General features: G+C 36.3%; 1 protein-coding gene across 4 annotated transcripts in view; it reads right to left on the reverse strand.

The window, feature by feature from the left end:
• LOC103042438 (pleckstrin homology domain interacting protein) overlaps positions 1-20694 on the reverse strand; it is a 62771-nt gene that overhangs the window by 19229 nt on the left and 22848 nt on the right. For 2 of the 4 annotated variants that reach the window (XM_022676865.2, XM_022676862.2), the window contains exons 13-28: positions 19988-20086; positions 19208-19364; positions 16737-16871; positions 13831-13959; positions 12845-13070; positions 12471-12590; positions 11277-11460; positions 7685-7790; positions 7459-7593; positions 4771-4862; positions 3599-3818; positions 3371-3484; positions 1886-1993; positions 1402-1526; positions 815-897; positions 625-736 (exon numbers count right to left, since the gene is read on the reverse strand). In XM_022676865.2, coding sequence (XP_022532586.2) covers positions 625-736; positions 815-897; positions 1402-1526; positions 1886-1993; positions 3371-3484; positions 3599-3818; positions 4771-4862; positions 7459-7593; positions 7685-7790; positions 11277-11460; positions 12471-12590; positions 12845-13070; positions 13831-13959; positions 16737-16871; positions 19208-19364; positions 19988-20086 — 2145 coding nt within the window. Of the gene's footprint in view, positions 1-624; positions 737-814; positions 898-1401; positions 1527-1885; positions 1994-3370; positions 3485-3598; positions 3819-4770; positions 4863-7458; positions 7597-7684; positions 7791-11276; positions 11461-12470; positions 12591-12844; positions 13071-13830; positions 13960-16736; positions 16872-19207; positions 19365-19987; positions 20087-20694 lie in introns of all 4 variants that reach the window. The other 2 variants (XM_022676861.2, XM_022676863.2) reach the window with 1 other exon arrangement.

Here is a 20694-nt window from a genome sequence, read left to right on the forward strand (position 1 = left end):
GCAAACCCAAGAGCAAAAAACATAAAAAAATTTATTAATGTGTTTGAATTAATGTACTGACGTCTAAATACATTGAAATGCTGCTTAAAGCCCTTAAAGACTAACTGTACCCAGACTACGTTCATTCATAGAGATCAAAAGGCAGACTGTACGATTAAGCAGTGTTAAATAATTTAAAGTGATAGTTTGGCAAAAAATCTAATTATCATATTTTTGTGCAATCCCCGAAAGTAAGGCAAGGCTAAGGCATGCTTGGTGTCTGAAGTCTGCTGCACAAGTTATTTCCAAGTCTAATGTAGCTCACTAATCAAACTGTAAGCCCATATCATCACACCCTGGCCTCAAACCTAGAGTTGCTTGGGGGCAACTCTAAAAGATAATCTAAAAAATCCATACAAAAGCATGGTTAAAAAAAGAACCAAAAAAATCTCAAAAAATATAAATACATAAAATTATCTCTTAAAAACGGCAACAACAGAATGCTGTAGCTTTTTTGTATGGAAACTACTTTAGTATATAAGTAAATGCAAACATGCATGAAAACAACTACTTTTGTTAACAAATATATAACAATATAGTTCATATATATTTAATATATATCATATCAGTAGTGGGATCACTAACCAGACGTTGTAGCACTGGAAGAGGCTGTCGGGATACTCCGTCTGGTACGGCTCCTGACTCTCTATCGTACCAAACCACCAGGCATCATCGATCACAGAGCGGAACCGATCACCTGAAACAAGACCATGTGATCAACATGAACGTGAAACACTTACATAGTAGAATATTTGAATTCAGACACGCCACTGACCGATCATCCACTGACGCTGTCTTGCGTTGTCAAACTGCTGACGGAGGACAAGGAAGTCAATAACGTCCGGCATGTCATGATATCTGTGAAAAAAAGAAAGTATTAAAGCACTTGTGAAGAAATCTATAAAAGCTCTGTTTATCAATTTAGCTTATCCCAATTTAGTATTCACCCATTCAGCTGCTACTCAGCTGTATATCCCCCATCACTAGTGATGCCCCAACACAAGGAGGGTGAAGACTAGCACATGCCTCCTCCGACACATTTGAAGTCAGCCACCACCTCTTTTTGAACTGCTGCTGATGCAGCATTACAGAGTAGCATCACAGCGCACTCGGAGGAAAGCGCAGCGACTCGGTTCCTATACATCAGCTCACAGACGATCATACGCCTTGTGCTGATCGACATCACCCTAAGAGTGATGAGGGGAAATAGCGCCATCTACCCACCCAGAAAGAGCAAGGCCAATTGTGCCCTCTCAGGACTCCGGCAGCTGATGGCAAGCTGCATGAAATCTCTAAAAGCTCTAAACAGAGAAATGATTCTGTCTGAGTCTGAGTGAGTCATGCCACTCTCACTACACTCACTTCATGGAGAAAGAGCCTCCGGTCAGTTTGCCAGTGTCTGGGTCCAGAAAGGCCAGCTTCAGACAGCACAGAGTAGGCAAACCCACCTCGTATTTAATGCCTACGATCTTCAACAGTTCCTGCTCCTACACACACACACACACACACACACACACACACACACACACACACACAAACACACAAACACACACACACACACACACACACACACACACAAACACACAAATAAAAATCATCAGTTTCCATGATAACAGTTCTCGCCTAAAAATACTTTAGTCCACTATGATCTGTTCTGTTTCTTCATGTCACACTGGAACTGCTAAATTAATTCCACATAATTAACTGAATGAACAGTTGCCATGTTAGCATTCATATTGAAATATGTGTACACCCACCTTTAATTATTTATTCTCTTTCACTGTTAAATGCATTTAGCTGAATTTCAGTGTATGTACGCTGCAATATAAATACTTTAAAGCCATACCCGCAGCTCCATCTTGTGCCAGGGCTGCTTCTTAGGGTTGATGCTGAAGATCTTGTCCTTTTTGGCCATCTCCACGTACGCCTCATGGCCCTGCCGAAAGTAATACACCTGCAAAGACACACATTTATGATAATCAAGTTAATGAGATCTAGATTTGGGTTTTTTCCTACAGATAATATCAAATCAAATCAAATCAAAAAAAATTTTTGTATAGCGCTTTTTACAACTGATGTTGTCACAAAGCAGCTTTATCACAGGACAAAGAATCAGACAAAACATTAAACATAAAAAATACAGAATACAGAACCCCCAGTAAGCCAGGAGGCAAGGAAACAAGAAACCTTGGGAGGACCTTTATAGTCTTTATACATCCACTAATATATATTCTAAAGTCTACGTCTAATATATATTCAGGTGTATAGCGGCGCCAGTAATGGAGTAGTTAGAGTTCAAGTGAACTTTAAATTTAAATTCAATTGGAAAGTATCATTACCACAAGTAACAGCAAATGTGTGCTGAAGATTCAAACTATTTTTGCCAACAGTTTAATAAAACAAGTTCAGAAAAATTTAGCTGAGCAAGCGCTAACTATGTAATTGCATTTCAATAGTGTAGAGAAGCTACAATAATAACCACAATGTCTGTGGACACACCTTATAATAAATACCTTTGGCTATTTTAGGTTGCATCCATTGCTGACACAAATGTGCAAATGTACACACACTGCTAGTCCAGGCCTTGTAGAGAAGTATTGCCAGTAAATAGAACCCTCTGGAGCAGATAAACCTAGAACCCATGAACCTAGTGGCACCATGCCTAATGGCAGGCATGGGCTAGAGGTGTATAAAGCCCCCTGGCATTGATCTGTGAAGCAGTGGAACTCTTCTCTGGAACTCTTCAGTGGAGTTCTCTGGAATGATAGTGATCATCCAACATCCTGACCTCACTAACAGCACTTTTCCACTGACGTGGAACCGGCACTGTTCTGGTTTGTGAACCTAATTTTGAACCCGTTCATCTTGTTTCCACCCAAAAAATAGGTTCCAGATCCAGGAACCGAATACTAAGAAATACTAGGAATACTAGGTTATACTAGAATACTAGGTCCTTCAATGGGAACCATGTTCACCGCCGCTGTGCAGCACCCTCTATTGATTACGTATGATGTGATGTCTTGATGGTTCCACTGAAACTGGTGGAAACACAGGCTGGTTCGCTAAAAAGCACTATTGTTCTTATAAGCCATAATGAAACTGGTTTAAGAACCGAAGTTTTTTTGATGAAAAAGTGCTATAATGCTACTGCTGCTGAATACAACCAAATCCTCACAACAATGCTACAAAATCTAAAAGGTAGCCTGCTCTGAACAGCAGAGACAGTTACTTCAACAAAAGATTTTAGAAGGAACAATGATTAAGCAGGTGTCCTAATATGTTTAGCATTAGACTGTGTGTATGTGTGTGTGTGTGCGTGTGCGTATGTTACCTCGTCGCCCATCTGAGGGGTGAAGGGGCATCTCCGTGGCACAGTATCAGTGATCCAGGCTGAGGGCAGCCACTCCTCTAGAGTTAGACCCTGCTCCTGGAACTCTGGTAACCGCTACAGAAAACACACAGAGACAAACAGACAGGGGGTAAATCACACAAACCAAACACTCAAAGTTTAGAACCACTGAAACTCAAACTCAACTCAAGATCTGAACCCCTCTCTAACCTTCCTCTTCTCCTTTGGCTTCTTCTTCTTTGGTAATGCTCCGTCTTTGTCTTGCTTGTCTTTTCTCCTCTCTTTCTTGGCATCTTTGTCTTTTTTCTTGTCTCCATCCTCCTCAGAGCTGCTGGCATTCTTCTTTTTCTTTTTCACAACGTTCTTCTTGGGTGGTTCTAGATTAATGCCTGCGTCCGCCGTCCAGTCTGAGTAATCGCTTGAGTATTCGCTATAAACACACACAAACAGAGAGACCTGTTCATCTTCACTTCAAGCACAGATTACTGTTTTAAAAGAAATTGCTTTATACAGAACAGTTTTAATTATGAGATTTGGTAAGTTTCCTCACATTAACTGCTTGCTTCAGGTCCATAACATTCCACAATATTTCGATGGCCATTGGCCATTCAAAAACATTAACTTAAAAAGAAAAAAAAAAAAAAAAACAGAATTCTGGCTTAAAAAATGTTTAAGTACCCTGTTGTTTTGTCAGGTGATCCTTGGCCTTCAAAAAAGCTAAATAAGTTTAAAAGGTTAAAGTTAGTAATTCCATCTAACAATAGTTTTTATAAGAATTAATAATATAATATATATAGTAAATAAGTAAAATATATAAATACAAAATAAATATAGCATAAACGTTTAGTTGCAGTTCATAGAAACACAAGATACTAAAAGCAAAGGCCCTAAAAAGTATCCATATGTAGTATTTGGTCATTTTCCTCAATAAATAAATTACCAAGTATAATATTGTTGTCTAGTTTGTTAATTTTAGCACTTGTATGAAGGTCTAATGATGTTTTTGGTCAAATACAGAACATTTGAAAGGGTTCACATCACAGTGTATTATAGGGTTCACATCACAGTGCTTATATCTACTTAAAAAATGAAAAAATATATGTACAAATCCTCTGTATCTAATCCAGTTGTATAAAAGAACATTTGGGAGGCTGTGTAGTAGTATGGTCATATAGTGTATATAGACACAAGTCTATAGCATAACATATTTCTCTCTGGTACTGTGCGGCCAGCTTGCATTGTGCAAATATTTACAATTTCTAGAATATTATAAATATTGACAATTTTGTTATTGCAGCTCCTTTTTAGTGTGTTTATGGAATAAACTTATTTTTCACTAACAAAAGCATTTAGCAGAATGGATGTGTGTGTGAGTGTATTACCTGGAACTGCTGTGGTCATCAGGCCAGGGTTCTTTATCTTCTCTCTCCTCGTCTGATGACTCTCTGCTGGGTGGCCGTACCTCTGCTTCTCCCTGGTAGAGGATATGAATGGGTGCCATTATTTTCATTCCACACACAACTCTTACTCAACATGAGCAAAACCCTGACTCAGCAGATTAAACAGAGAGTCAGCACAAAAACTCTGTTCACACTGGATTCAATTTACTGAATACTGGGTAATTAGGTAATCACCAGTGACATCAGTAATTAATAGAAATGCTGATGTCCCCATTCCAATGGGTCTGATACGTTGGATGGCAGCATCTAATTCATGTAACGTATTTTCAGTTCTAAAGGATAATTACTAATGGACGTAATTATTAAAACCAACCATGCAATTGACGTATATTTGGGCATACATATTAGTAAACATGGTTATTCACCATTATCCTGTATATACAGGGGTTGGTCAACAAAACTGAAAGATCTGGTTTTAGACCACAATAATTTATTGTCCCAACGGACAGTTCTGGTGGAAACAGGAGAGCTGAGGTGCACATTGAATTGTTGGTTTTATGTTTTTTTTTATACAATCCGGGTTAGCACCCGAACATCCCTTTCAGACAGCTTCCTGTTACAGCGTCCACAGTTAATCCTGCTGGATGTGGTTCGTCCTTCTTGGTGGTATGCTGACAATACCGTGGCTCTTTATACATCACAAAGACTTGCTGTCTTGGTCACAGGTGCGCCAACAAGACGTGCACCAACAATTTGTCCTCTTTTGAACTCTGGTATGTCACCCATAATGTAACCCTGCGAACTGAACCTTTACACTCTGCTCTTACTGGTACAATGTGCAACTAATGAAGATTGGCCACCAGGCTGCTCCAATTTAGCCATGAAACCTCCCACACTAAAATAACAGGTGTTTTAGTTTTATTTTCCAACCCCTGTACATCCCACAGAGAATTACCTGTGTATTTTCTAGGGACTCCTTGTTTTTCCTATTTTTACCCTTTCTTTTTTTTTATTTAATGCATTTACATGACATCACAGCTTAAGATATTACACAATATTAATTTACAGGATCTTACTTCACAAAAGGAGCTATTAGCATATCAACATAACACTGACTTTACATAAAGAAAAAGTCAGAGTGGCCATTCCTAGCACTATAAGTGAGCATCTGCTTTCCCTGCTTTCCCATTAGCCTTAAGTTGTAAGTACAATCAGATTAAGCATCCAATTTAAGTATTTTTTCTGCTGGTCTTTTTGCTGATGGCTGACTCAGCAACTTGTTTTTGTAACCCATTTAAAGCAGCACTATAAGAGAACTGGTATTTTTTGCTCCTGTGCTTCCTGTACAGTTGGAAAGTGAGACGCAGCTAAAGGACACGCTTTCAACATGCATTTCTGGACAAGCTGAGAGATATAGAACTGTCTCTGAAAGTGAAAGAAGCAGCAGATTAATATTACAGGATTTCAGGATTTGCAGCGTTACGCAGTTCTGCGTGTTGTCCTGCCGGCTTTACTACAGTTACACTCCAGCATGTAAAGCTCAGAGTATTAATGATAGGGATGCTATTCTCCCTACTTCAAGTCAGTTGTGTAATAAAACGATTTTAAAGCTGCTGATGCTACATAATCTTACTTTAAATTTCAGCTTGTGGTCTGGCTTTTAAATTAAAGGAGCTGATTTGGCTAAAATTGCTAGACAATACACTGCAAATGCACAATTTGCAGCTGGGTTTGTGTGATGATACTACACAGCAACTTTTTTTTCTAAAAAGAATAAAAAAAGAGATTCACAGTCATGAATCTAAACTATGAACATAAAAAAAAAAAAAATAAATTTAGCAGGCTGTTGAAGCTTCTTGTGATATGAGCAATTCAAGTCAATCAGGTGACGTTTTTATCATACCCTGTTAAGATTTCCAGCAGCATCACTTTTAAATTTACACACAGAGAGTACACAAAATAAATTCAGGTTGAATTTGATTCTCACACTGGTGCTTCTAGTCTGAATTTTTTTTTTACACATTCTACTAAAAGGACTTAGAGCTTAGATCAGGCCCAAAAAATCCAGCCCGACTCAGCCTGAGCCCTTGCACGTTCTGCCTGAGCCTGACCCGCCCCATAAACTTTTTATTTATCTCTATTTTATTTATATCTTTGTGAGCCCGAGCCTGAATTAAACCCCACATTTTTTTAGTAAGTAAAGCGTTTAAACTGAGCTTTTCAAAATCCGTTTAGAATGACGTTAATTAACATTGCAGCACTGAAGAGGCATAGACCTGTTATTTAACAAAAATGTTTATTAAGAACTGATCTCCCCATCTACTCAAATGTAATAATTTACAATGACTTTTGTATACTCTAATATAATTACAGTGTTTTAGAATATAAAATTCTTTATGAACAAACAACAATAAGGCTATGCACGGACAAGCGGAGGTGCTGATATGTTCGCAGTTCTCACATGTTCCAGAGCTGCTTGATTAGAACATTTTAACTTGTGCAACATTTTTATTTAAAACACTTCATTATATTGCGATTATCACACCATAATAAAAATAGCATTAAAAAAACAGGGCCAGAGTTCGGGTTGGGCCTCGGGTAGAGAATCTAAAAGGAGTAAATATAGAGTATTTTGTTTGTGTGTGTGTGTGTTAATGTGTGTGTGTGTACCTCTGAAGCACTAGGCTCCTCCTCGTTGGGTTCACTTTGTCTGCTTGTCTCCTCTACAGCCAGTCGCGTGTGGTAGTTGTGTTGGTTGCCCTGGTGACGCCGCCCCTCCTCCACTGCTACGTTCTCCACTGCGTGCTGCTGTGATAGATACACACCTTCATACACACTCTGACCTCAATTTAGAAGTTAAATTACAGACAGTGTGTGTGTGTGTGTGTATATATACCCGGTTTTCTCTGTGGTACTGGCTGTGTACGCTGCGTCTCCTCCGCTCTGATCTGTAGATGTTCATCTCCTCGTCTCCTCTGGCCGCCCTCCAGATCTCCTGTTTACTGCACACACACAATTAAACACACGAATACTATTAGTTATTAAACTGCTTTAAAATAACATCTAACCTAAAACTCAAAATGAGGTGTTTAGTATTTAGACAATTTGTACAAAAACGTGTGTTAAAGATTGTCGTTGAAGGAGTTCCTGGAGGTGCTGAACAAAAGTTGATGCTTTTCCTTTCCACTGTGAAGCTCCAGCTTATCCCAAATCACCTCAAATCACCACCTCAGTTTATCAGGATTAGATCTGGGGATTAATTTTGTTTACCAAGTAATTCCATATGTGTCTCTTAATTGTGATCATGTCTTTAATAATCAGTTACAATGTAGAAAATAAATGAAATAGAGACAACAATTTAAAAAATAAAATAAAAACATTGATTGAGAAGTGTGTTTTATTCTATTCTTACAGAACGTGTGGCATTTTTGCAGTACAGAAGGACATTTACTAATAACTATAATAATAATATTATATTATTATTATTATCAGAGCATATTTCGCTGAAATTTACTGCAAGCACAAAAGAGCCCTTCAAAGCTTTTAAATGAAGGTTGATTCAATGTCAGAATTTCAACACTAGCCGATTTTTATAAAGCAATGATAAATAGATGTTTAAGGATGTTGTTTCCATAATCAACCATAAAAGACATCAATTAATTAACAAGTCATGCAGCTAAAATGTAAATGTCTATTCAGTGTTCTCTGCAATCTGATTTAAACTACACCTGATTAGAACACATTCACTAACTGTTAAGTCCTTCATGAGCTGAGGCAGACGTCTCACAGCTAGACAAAAAATGTGCAGAGTTATGGATTCAAACTGAGGAATTTGACAGCACTGCATGTAAATTATTAAACAAATGTGAGAACTGTGAAAAGAAAAACTGATACAACACCTCAACATTTACAGTGAAAAAAAGTATCTATTTTATCATTTTTTATGAATTTTTATTAGTGTACATTTTTGAAGAACTCATTTTCCAAATATCTTTATTTTTCACATTTCTCCTTGCCCCCAAACATTTTCCAAGATCAAATTAAACAGACTGTTTCTCTTTTGCCTTCACGACAGATAAAATGATAAATGGCCTTCATTTAGATTGGATGTCATGTTTTATGCTTTACTCAGAGAGCACTGAAAGTAATAAAATCTATTTTAAATAGTCATGCATAAAATAATGATTACTTAGGAATGTAAATATTATTGTTTAATATTCGTTTGACAATACGGCAGTATATCGTTGAATATATATTTGTTAGTTATAGAGGTGGGCGATATCACCCTAAAATAATATCACAATAATATCATGGTATTTTTGCGATAGCGATATTCTTGGCGATATCACAAAACATTCAATTAAAACATAAATATTTTAAGAATACCCTACTGCAACAAAATGAAAATTAAATTTCAATATTGCATATGATATGATATGGCACACCCCTAACTGAGATATTAAAGAATACAAGAATTGTCATCAGATTTGTAACAGACATCAATGATCCAGTCATGATACTAATAATAATGCACTCCAAATATCTCCATATATCCAGAACTGAAGTAAAATAAACGATACTGGACAGATATAATCTGTCTCTAGTAAATATATAATGGGAAATGAGAACAGTGTGAATTTTTCTTTTGCTAAAAACAGAAAAAAGTAGTACGCTGATGTGATAATTAGTGGTGGGTGATGTGGCACGATATTTCAGGGTACAATATCGTTCACGCTATTTAAAAAAGTTGCCAATATTATCGCGTACAATATGAAATGGCACACCCCTAGTTAGTGATACATTTTCAATATGTAAAACAAATATTGATATTTGATTTTTTTTTTGTATTGTTTTTATGTTTTAAAATTTTACCAGCAGTAGAACAGTTTTAATTTATGGCAGTTTATGGCTATTTTACAATATTGGAATAATAAGAGCCTCACTTGAAAGAGCTACAGTCACTGTACATGTGTTACTGAGACACGAGAAGTAAGCTAAGCTATGTGATCTGTTGAACATTGTTTCATATTGCTCGTCAAATTCTGTAAAACTGACACCAATAAATCAATAATTCCTGGTAAAAAAAACATGACGGCCTGGTTTATGATCAGTTTATCATCCAACCTCTACAGTCATTTACATACATACACACACAGACACACATTCAAAATGGCCACTATCTATTTTTAACTATATCTCTTTGTGAAGCACCTTCAGGCTCTTTATTTGGAAGCAGCATATTTACAGAACCAGCTTTTCTGGTCTTGCTGGGCACGTTTTGCCAACATCTACCAGCTACTGCCTTGCAATATATCAACAAACCTAAAGCACAAACCTTTAGAACCTGCTAGTACTGATTATAGTGTAGAGACTTATTTATACTGAAAAAACTCTGGTTAAATGTTTTCTAAATGGCTGCATCCTTTACATAGTTTTTTTTTTTAATAGTTTTTATACTATAGTGAGGCTAAACTCCAAGTGGAGCACAGATTAGTTCTGTCCACATAAAAGAGCAGAACTACTAGGCCTGTCACAATGATTACATTATTGACTTATCGTTCAATGTTTGTACATGACCCCAATCATTTTTGCAGACCTCAATATTACTAGAAAATAGCTCTGGGTGGTCCAGCAGACCAAGGCACTTTCAATATGATGGAGAGATCGCTGGTTCGAATCTCGGTCATGCAACTTGCACAATTGAGCACAATTGGCCTTGTTCTCTCTGGGTGGGTAGATGGCACTCTTTCACCTTACCATTCCTAGGGTGATGTCAATTAGCACAAAGCATCTGTGAGCTGATGTATCTGAAGTCGCTGCGCTTTCCTCCAAGTGCACTTTGATGGTACTCGGCAATGCTGCATCAGCAGCAATTAGAAAAGAGGCCGAGTCTGACTTCACATGTGTTGGAGGAGGCGTGTTCTAGTCTTCACCCTCCTTGTGTTGTGGCATCACTATTAATACGTTGCCCACAATAACAATGATATCATGATACTGTGATTCTGTGATACTCGATATATCACAATATCACAAGACAATTCTCTGTGATACCTCATGGCATTTGTGGTACTGAATTACGGTACTTAAATATGCGAATGAAACAAAAAGAAATTAATCATTTGGTTGAATGCCAAATACAGAACTCCTGAAGACAGAGCTCTTCAAAGAGCACTTACTCTCTTAACACCTCTAACAAACTAACTCTTTCTAACCTCATTTCCTTCTTCCTCTCTTTTTCTCCTCTATCCTATTATTTCCCTTTGACCTCCTTTAGGCCCTGTCTAAAATGTTTTTTACCTTTAACTTCTATTACTCTATGTACTTCACTATTGTAAGTCACTTTGGACAAAAGCGTCTGCCAAATGTAATGTAATGTAATGTAATGTAATGTCATGTAATTCGGGAAACTATATTAGTATATCTGTACACAGTCAGAACATAGTCTGTATATAGTATGTCTGTGTGCTCACTGTGCACAAGTGGTTTACCTGGCTGTTCCCAGTGAGAGCTCAGGAACCAGTACCCGTCTGCTCCAGGCCACCAGGTCCGTCTCTGTGGCCATCTCACTGCGAGGAGCGTTACTGTGCATCTGACGGACCCCCTCAATCTGGCCACTCCGCCTCAGACCAACATTAGGAGGTGAGGAGACTTCTGTAGGAGAGCTTACAGATCCTGTATACACAACACATAAACATCTATTAATATTAGGGCTGCAACGATTACTCGATATTTTCGACAACGTTAATTATTTAAATCTATCAATTACATATTTTATTGTCGACTGATTGTTAATTTGTAACAGTACTGCTTTTCACAAAGTGCTTTAGACAGAAGCGCAATGGCAGATGGGTAAATAACTCACTCACACAGTTTACACTCAACTTAGTCTCACCATAAAAGCCCAAACACAACAGATTATATACTTAATCACTAAATATTAGTACTTTGCATGTTTAAAAAACATCCAGACATTAAAATGCCTTTTAAATTTTATGTTTAGCTGTTCCTATCAATTCTAGAGATGAAGGGCATTGCAGAAATAATAATTGACAAATCGGCTAATCGACAAAAAGTAATCGTCAGATTATTATAGTCTACTACCCAAATAATCATTAGTTACAGCCCTAATTAATATCAATACCATCTGCATTAGGAATAATATTTAATAAATACATTATACTGTACATACAGACACATGCCAAAGTTTGGGTACCTCTGGTCAAATAGAAAATAGTTTGAGAGTCCACTTCCATTCATTTCACTATACAATTACTGTTTTTCCTTAAATCTATAATGTTCTATCATATGGAAGAATACCTAAGGAGATTGCAAGCATGTCCAATGGCATTTGAGATCTAGATTTTGCTGAGAATTGTCATATTTAAGGTTTGATTTAATAGATCATTATTATTGGATTTTATCAATGTCAAAAATCAACAAAACATGTTATTTAAACAGTGGTATGCAAATTTTCACATTCTACTTAAAATGTCAAGGATTTAAGGATTCAAGGAGATTTTATTGTCATTTCACATCACATGGGAAACATGAGGTGGACTGAAATTGTATTCCCACGGTCCAGTTTACACCCACAGAGCAATTTAAAATAGATAAATATAAAGAAGAAATAAAATAAAGTAATTCTTCTTCATCATAATTATCAGCAGCAGCAGCATGGTTACCTCGAGTGGCTCGAGAATCTGAGCCCAGTCTCTGGTCCTGCTCCTGCTGTAGTCTCTGGATCATGCTATCCAGGGGACTGGCACCTTCTGCAGCCTGCTGACTCAGCACCTGATTCAGTCCTGCGATAAACAGAGGGACAGAGATGTAAAAACTGAGGGAAGGTGTGGCACAGAGAAGACAAAAAAATCAAACAGATTATGCATATCTGTTTTAAGCAGCAGTTTACAGACATTAAATATAAACGGTGTCTGATGATTGCTTCTTAAGTTTTTCCCCTGAGCTTTAAGGGGCTATTTAATGTAGCTATCAAGTGATTAACTCTGTGCTTAAAGCAAGCCTAAATCTTTACAATTTTTGCTGTAATTTTATTTACCTGATGAAGTCAGACCCATCTGTGGTATGAGCTGCTCCTCTCTGCAGTTCTCTCGGCCGGGCACTAGCCGCTGGAAGCGAGGAGGGTGAGGGTTCCCGTCCACATCCACCAGGAACGGAGGGGGCATGAGGTGAGGAGCCTGCTGCGTCTGCTCATCCAACACGTAGTTATGGGCATCTCGGATCAGCGGCCGGTAATCTGTGTGGAAGAACATCTGATCCGCTATCTGGAACACAGATCAGAACACAAACATGAGCAACAAACAAAACCACAGAAAGAACAGCTACTGTAACCACTGATAAACACGTGCGAGTCACAACTCCAGCATATTTTAACTTAACTTAAACTTAATTTAAAAAAAATCATGAAATTATATATGAACTTAATTAAACTTGAATTAAAATATTTTACAGTAATAAGTCTGGATCAGAGATCTTCACATGATTGATCTTCAAACATGCTCATGCATTTTTGCTTCTGATAGAATTGTCCTGCTCTTGACTGATCACCCAAAATCACACATATTTCACAAATAAATAACTTTCTTCAAAAAAAAAAAAAAAAAAAGAAATCTAATGGACACCATGCCACTTTATTTCATAAAACATTTATACTTTTTTATTGTTAAACAGGCTGAAAAAATAATATACAACATTTATTTCGGTCAGGTATGCTTTGCTTATGAAATGCAAAAAGTATCAGGGTTACAGGGTAACTATCAGGGTTTTGCTATTTTCAAATTCCATTTTTTGTCATGACCGTACGAATCCTAAACTATATTGTCAAGAAACCCACAAGTGGAAATGCAGACCTCTAGTCTGGACTTTGAGTTTACTTTAAGACAAAAATAAAAAATATAAGTCTAGCATAAAAGAGACAAAAAAAGGCATGAAAAATTGTGAAAAAAAAGAAAGCAAGGAAAAAAAGTAAAAAATGTAAAGAACAGCAACCGATACTGAAGTAAGTATTTCTGGGAGATACAGCACCTTGTCATATCGGCTGCTGGAGCCAAAGCCAAAGATGAGCAGGTGTCCATGAGAGTCTGTGCAGGCAAAATGCTGACCATCTGGAGAACACTTACAGTCAAACAACGCACCATGCCCCTGACCCTCAATCTGAAACACACACACACACACACACATATATACAGGTCACAGCATACAGAGAGAGGCAAATCACAGAAAAGGTTTAAACAAAAGCTCAACAAAAAAAAATACAGAACATACAGAGAAAAAAAAGTATATTCATTTACTGTTTCTACTGAAATTAGGTTTAAGTTTATACAGCTTTTGTTGGAGTAAATGTCTCTACTGTCCAGGGAAGTCTTTTTACTAGATTTCTAGATTTTATAACATTGCTATTAGGATTTTATTTTATTTAGACACAAAACTGTTTGTGAGGTCAAGATGTTGAATGATCACCACCCCCACCTCATTCCCAACTCCACAACTCCTTATCTCATCCTTAAGTACTGGATCATCATCATTTTAGAGAACACGGTTCCACTGCTCCACAGCTCAATACTGGGTGGCTTTATACCCCTCAAGCCCACACCTGGCATTAAGCATGGTGCCAACAGGTCATGTTTATGTCCGCTCAAGAGAGTCCTTCCATATTGGCACAACTTCTCTAAAGAGACTGGGAAAGGTGTGTGTCTGCATTGCACATTTGTGTCAGCAATGGGTGTAACTCAAAGTAATCAAATTCAGTACATTTAGGTATGGGCAAGTGTGCATGCACATAATCAAGTGCATAAAAGAATGTGTGGAAGTGAAAGTCTCAGAAGCCTATATGTTTGATTTGTATTTTATTTTTCCTGCCAATTATTAACTAATAACATTATAATTCATGCCAAAAAGTAACAATGTTAATTATTTAAATCTATCAATTACATATTTTATTGTCGACTGATTGTTAATTTGTAACAGTACTGCTTTTCACAAAGTGCTTTAGACAGAAGCGCAATGGGAGATGGGTAAATAACTCACTCACACAGTTTACACTCAACTTAGTCTCACCATAAGAGCCCAAACACAACATATTATATATTTAATTACTAAATATTAGTACTTTGCGTGTTTAAAAAACATCCAGACATTAAAATACCTTTTAAATCTCATGTTTAGCTGTTCCTATCAATTCTAGAGATGAAGGGCATTGCAGAAATAATAATTGACAAATCAGCTAATCGACAAAAAATAAATCATCAGATTATTATAGTCAACTACCAAATAACCATTAGTTCAGCCCTAATTAATATCAATACCATCTGCATTAAGAGTAATATTTAATAAATACATTATACTGTACATACAGACACATGCCAAAGTTTGGGTACCTCTGGTCAAATAGAAAAAGAAAAAAGTCCACTTCCAGGAACTTCACTAAACAATTACTGTTTTTCCTTAAATCTATAATCTATATCTGCCTATTATTAACTAATAACATTATAATTCATGCCAAAAAGTAATTTTAAGTAAAATGAGAGCGAAAGATGAGAAGCACTAACTGACAATCTAGCAGTTAAAGAAGTGAGATGTAAAAAATGCACCTGGCTAAAGAAATCATTAAAATATATGAAATGCTCTTTTCTGTTCCCAGCAGGAATGTTTTAAAGATAAAGAAAACAACCTCAGCTGAAAATTTCACCCACATAGAGAAGATGATTAAAATCCATGTCTTTATCTCCTGTTGTTTGCGTATTATTTCTAGTCTGGATACAAAGAAATGACAGAAAGCAGATGATTATGTAACTAGTGAATAACCAATGCATTGAACTGCTGTAATGCTGGACTGTTGAATTTCATAAGAGCAGTTTATTACTGTTATTCGATTACTATACAAGTTAAAATTACTGTATCATTTGATCAAGATAAGAAGGATAGAAAGAAAGAAATCATAAAAATGTGTTGCTAAATTAAGTTTCACAGAGTGAAGGAAAGAATTATTACATTAATTTACTTTAAGTTACACCCAATATGTGCAAATGCACACACACACAGCTTGTACAAGTCCTCCATTGACACCAGAGAAAGTTACTCCAACAAAAGCAGGAGAAACTCTATATAAATACGACTAGTTTCTGAGGAAATAATACATTGACAGTTGTCCCAATATTTTTGTCCATATAATGTACTTTATTACTGTACTTTAAGTATGTGCTTTTAATATATATATATATATATATATATAGGGAGTTCTATAACGTGTAATACTGGCACTGCTGTGCTGCGGTCGTAGACACGAGTGAACCTTGAATGTGTTTTTGCAATTATACCACAGTTCCATTATAGCTGTTTATTAATAGATTTTGAGGTAAAGAGGAAGAGAAAATATGATCTTTTTGACATAAAAACCCTGCGAGTTAAAATAGTTCCATTGCTGCTCTGTTTGTAACTGCGCTGTTTGTTTTTGAGCGCTGCATTGTTGCTAGGTTACCTGTATGTGGCGGAGTAATACATGTAGAGCTTTGGTTAAAGTAGTGCATTACCGGCTGATAACGGCACTCATAGAACACCTCTCAGCCAATCACATTGCAGGGTTGGAACTATCTGTGGTATAATAAGTATTTACTTTCACTCCGGTACAGGACATCTGTACTTTGTTCATGAGCTGATTTTAATTAACCTCAAAGTAAAGGATTAGCAATAGAAATACAAACAAATAGGGCATAAATAACATTTAAGGTGAATATAACCTCAGACTCTCTGTTATGAGGCCTCAGACTGCTATGTATACGGGTTTTATATGCAGCTAAAATGTTCTAGCTGAGATCATTGCATAATAACAAAATTAGTGCAACTATAAAAACTATAAAAGTAATTGTAGACCACTATTAATCAACAAACCACCAATTAGAAAACTATAAAGAGGGGTACAGTGGGCTGTTTACCATGTTGAAGTAGGAGCGTATTTTCGCTCCTCGTGCCAGATCCCACACAATAGCGTTGCCGTCGTGCCCAGCAGAGAACAACACTCTGGGATCAAATGGATGTGGCTCCAGTACAAACACCTCGTCCTCGTGGCCCTGAGAACACACACAGGCATTAGGTGTGATTTGGGGCATTCAATTGGATTCAGCAATGAATTTTAAAACAAACAATTAGTTTTAAAATGACCAGAAATTAAAATCACACTAATATTAAACCTGCATGCATCATGTCCCATGACTTTTGCTATGTCCTGTAGAAGCTAAACTCGCTTGTCTGTTTGCATGTATAATTGTAGCCAGACACCGCTGGTCACTATTGTGATCCACTAATGTGTATTAAGTAATGTTAAATTAACTTAAATGTTCCATCTATCTGCCACGCACTATCATGCCTCGCTTTATCTATCATATTTCACATCGCCTTGCCATGAACATGTTGGCCAGTGTTCAGCATTACACACAAGATAACACCTCACAATTTATACAGCTTTTCGCATGTCAGTAGGCTAGAAACAATAAAATAAAAGCATTAAAACCTTTTTTTTAATCGATTTTTTTATGTTGAATATTTTTTAATGTCTAAATAATAGAGGTGTGCCATATCATATCGTAAAATATCGTGCCATATCACCCATTCCATTTCCCATTATATATCTATTAGAGACAGATTATATATGTTTAGTATCATTAATTTTACTTTAATCCTGGATATATGGAGATATTTGGAGTGCCTTATTATTATTATCATGACATTCTGGATCATTGAATTCTGTTACAAATCTGATAAAATTATTGTAATTTTCAATATCTCACTTAGGGGTGTTCAGTATTATATTGTATGTAATAATAAAATAAATATATATATTTTTTTGCAGTGTATGGTGTTTTTTTTTAAAGTGTCTTGTCATAGCGCCAAAAGTATCCTTATCGTAAAAATACCAAGGAATATCGTGATATTATTTTAGGGCCATATATCGCCCACCCCTCCTAAATAACATACCGTACTTTATTGAATATTACTTAATACAGCAAAATCCATTCAATTAAATCACCACCTTTACACTGATGTCCCACAATGCAATTCAAAATGCATTAGATTCATGTATTTTAATATTTTATTAGAAGCGGCAGAGTACAAAAGAGAGATGACCTTCTTTTCATTCATAAGCAAGCGTTTAAAACGTGTATCACTCAGTACAAATGATGTACACGGTCCTGCTCTGTGAAGCTGTAGCTGTAAAGGTCATGATCAGACCTATATAACCTTTTCTTAGAACTGAAGTTTAATGAAAAACGGAGAGCTTTCGGGAGGGGGGACAGTCGCACAGAATAACTCGTGACAATTTTGGGTTAACTCATAGTAGCAGAAGTTATTACTAGAGCAAGGTGTAATCTGATACTGGGGGAAAGTAGGGCAGAACCCAATAAGATACAGTACAACATCAAGAGTCTTTTGTCCATGTAGTTATTGTCTAACCACACTCAAGTAAAACATGCTTTTACTTTTCTTTTTCAAAAAAGAAAATTTACAGACAAAAGAAATGTAATTCCAGCTGTCTTTTTTCCTGTAGCAATGCCTATAACATAATTCAGTTTTATAGTTAATATAACAATTTTAACAGCTGTCATTTTAACAAACTAACTACAAACACACTGATATCAATATTTAAAATAATGTATGTAATCTAAATATGTAATCTAATTTTTGTATTTTGCACTGTTTGTGCTTGCTTAACCCTTCACCAAGAAAAAAGCAATGCATTATAGGGAGGGGGGGTAATAATAAAAACTATTTCATTGTATATTTACTACCACACAGTTTTTCTATCATGGCACATTGGTAAAGAAGGCAAACATCAAATAGAAGGAAAAATAATTGTGTTAGATTTTGTGGCTTTTTAAACAGTTAAATCATCTGTGTGGTGGTGCAACAGCATCAGTATTATTTGGCATTTCCGTTACTTTTTATGATTTGCTATTTGTATTGATGGTTTGCATTCAGTAAAATGTATACTACTAAAAAGTCACCTTCATATATGTCATCAAGATGGCGCCGAGCACCACTTTCTTTGCAGTTTTTCCTTGTTTTTGTGTTTGTTTGTCACTCTTTTTGACTGTAACGTAAACTGTATATTTCTATTTTATCTTATTATTCTACTTTGTTGTAAATATTGTTCTCTGCATACTTGTGTGAACCTGCGCCCAAGTTTTTCACTCACATGTACACCTGTACTTTGTGACGTGACAATAAAAATCTTTAATAAGTTACAGTGGTTAAAAATGTGCTTTACCACATAGTTGAGCATAATGTCAAAGGGCTAATATGTATATTTTTGTATGGATGTACTTATACACAGGTACTGTAAGTTTAAAAGCTGGTTCTAACACCACAAAATTGAAGAGAACATTTGCTGACTGAATAGAAATCTCACCATGAGGATGTGAATGAGGTTGCCCGTGTAGGAGTTCCACACTTTCAGGGTCAGATTGTTGGCTGCAGTGATGACTGTGTTGTCGTTCCGATCCCAGGCCACCATGGTAACTTTCAGTTTAGTCACTTTGTCCTCCAGAGGTGGAGGGTTGTACTTCCTAATTACAAAAAAAAAAAACAGAACAAAAAATAAACAAACACACAACAGTTAAATGATACTTTTACTCCAAATAGTCAAATATTAATGTTAATTAATTAAGTTAATTCGCCTTTATCTTTGATTGCTACACGCATTCACTGTGGCATATGCTTCTACAGTGTTACAAGATTTATTTCAATCCAGTGTTGCATTAATTTTTCACCAAGATCTTGCAGCAGCATTGATGATGGTAGAGTCTGACCACTGCACAAAGCAGCTCTTCTCCATCCAGCACATCCCAAAGATTCTCAATGAGGTTAAGATCTGGACTCTGTGGTGAACTCTCTCAATCCATGTGTGAAAATGATGATCACAATTCCAGCCCCATGAATCCTGACATTGTGATCTTGGAATATATCGTGTTCATCAGGGAAGAAAAATCCATTGATGGAATAACTTGGTCTATTTTTGACTAGTTTATATTTTTCAAGCAGTATAAGAATCAGAAATCATCATTGTAGCATTTTGTCATAAAGGTATTGATGTCCTCACTGTAAAAAAAAATATAACATGTGCTTGGGAGCAAGGTGTGTCGTTTCTTTTAAATATTTAGATCACTTTTTATTTGACAGTGATGTTTACCCTGGTAGTTTGGTGGCCATGTCCAGCAGAATGCTTCTCCAGTCCTGCTGCTGTAGCTGCCACACTCGCGCTGTCCCATCTCTACTGCCACTCACAAACCTGTACACACACACACACACACACACACACACACTGGTTAAACTGCAAGGCAGTATTTCAGCTGACACTTACACTATGGTGTTGCTACTGAAAATGAAAGTTTAATAAAAAAAATAAATAAATAACACTTGTCTTTCACTAAATCCCTAAGTGTAATTGATCAGCTGACATGTCCGGAGTTTGATTCACTTGTGCCTTATTTAGTTTTAGCTATAGCGCCCAAAGTAAGTCACAGCTTTAAAAATCTCAGAGGGGTAAATATAAAGTAGGGCTGGGTGAGAACTAAAAACTCAAATGCTGATGATGTTTAACCCTTGTGTGGTGTTCATATTTTTGTTACTCGTTTACTTTGTTACTTGTATTTAATTCAGCAAAATTAAGCAATTTTACATTAAAATGCTTTACACATGCTTGCTTCACCTAAATTGCAAGCAATATAAACAGCTTACATGGTTAATATTTGCCCTTTACCTTTCTTATGTTACATTTCTTTTAAAAAGTGCTACTCTTTTTTTATTAGTTTTTTAATAAAATGTAAAAGAAAATGAATTAAACTCAAGATATGAGTAGAAAATTTGTTTAGTTTCAAATTCACAAATGAAGCAATG

Source organism: Astyanax mexicanus, chromosome 13, assembly GCF_023375975.1.
Source record: "Astyanax mexicanus isolate ESR-SI-001 chromosome 13, AstMex3_surface, whole genome shotgun sequence".
NCBI lineage: Eukaryota > Metazoa > Chordata > Actinopteri > Characiformes > Acestrorhamphidae > Astyanax > Astyanax mexicanus.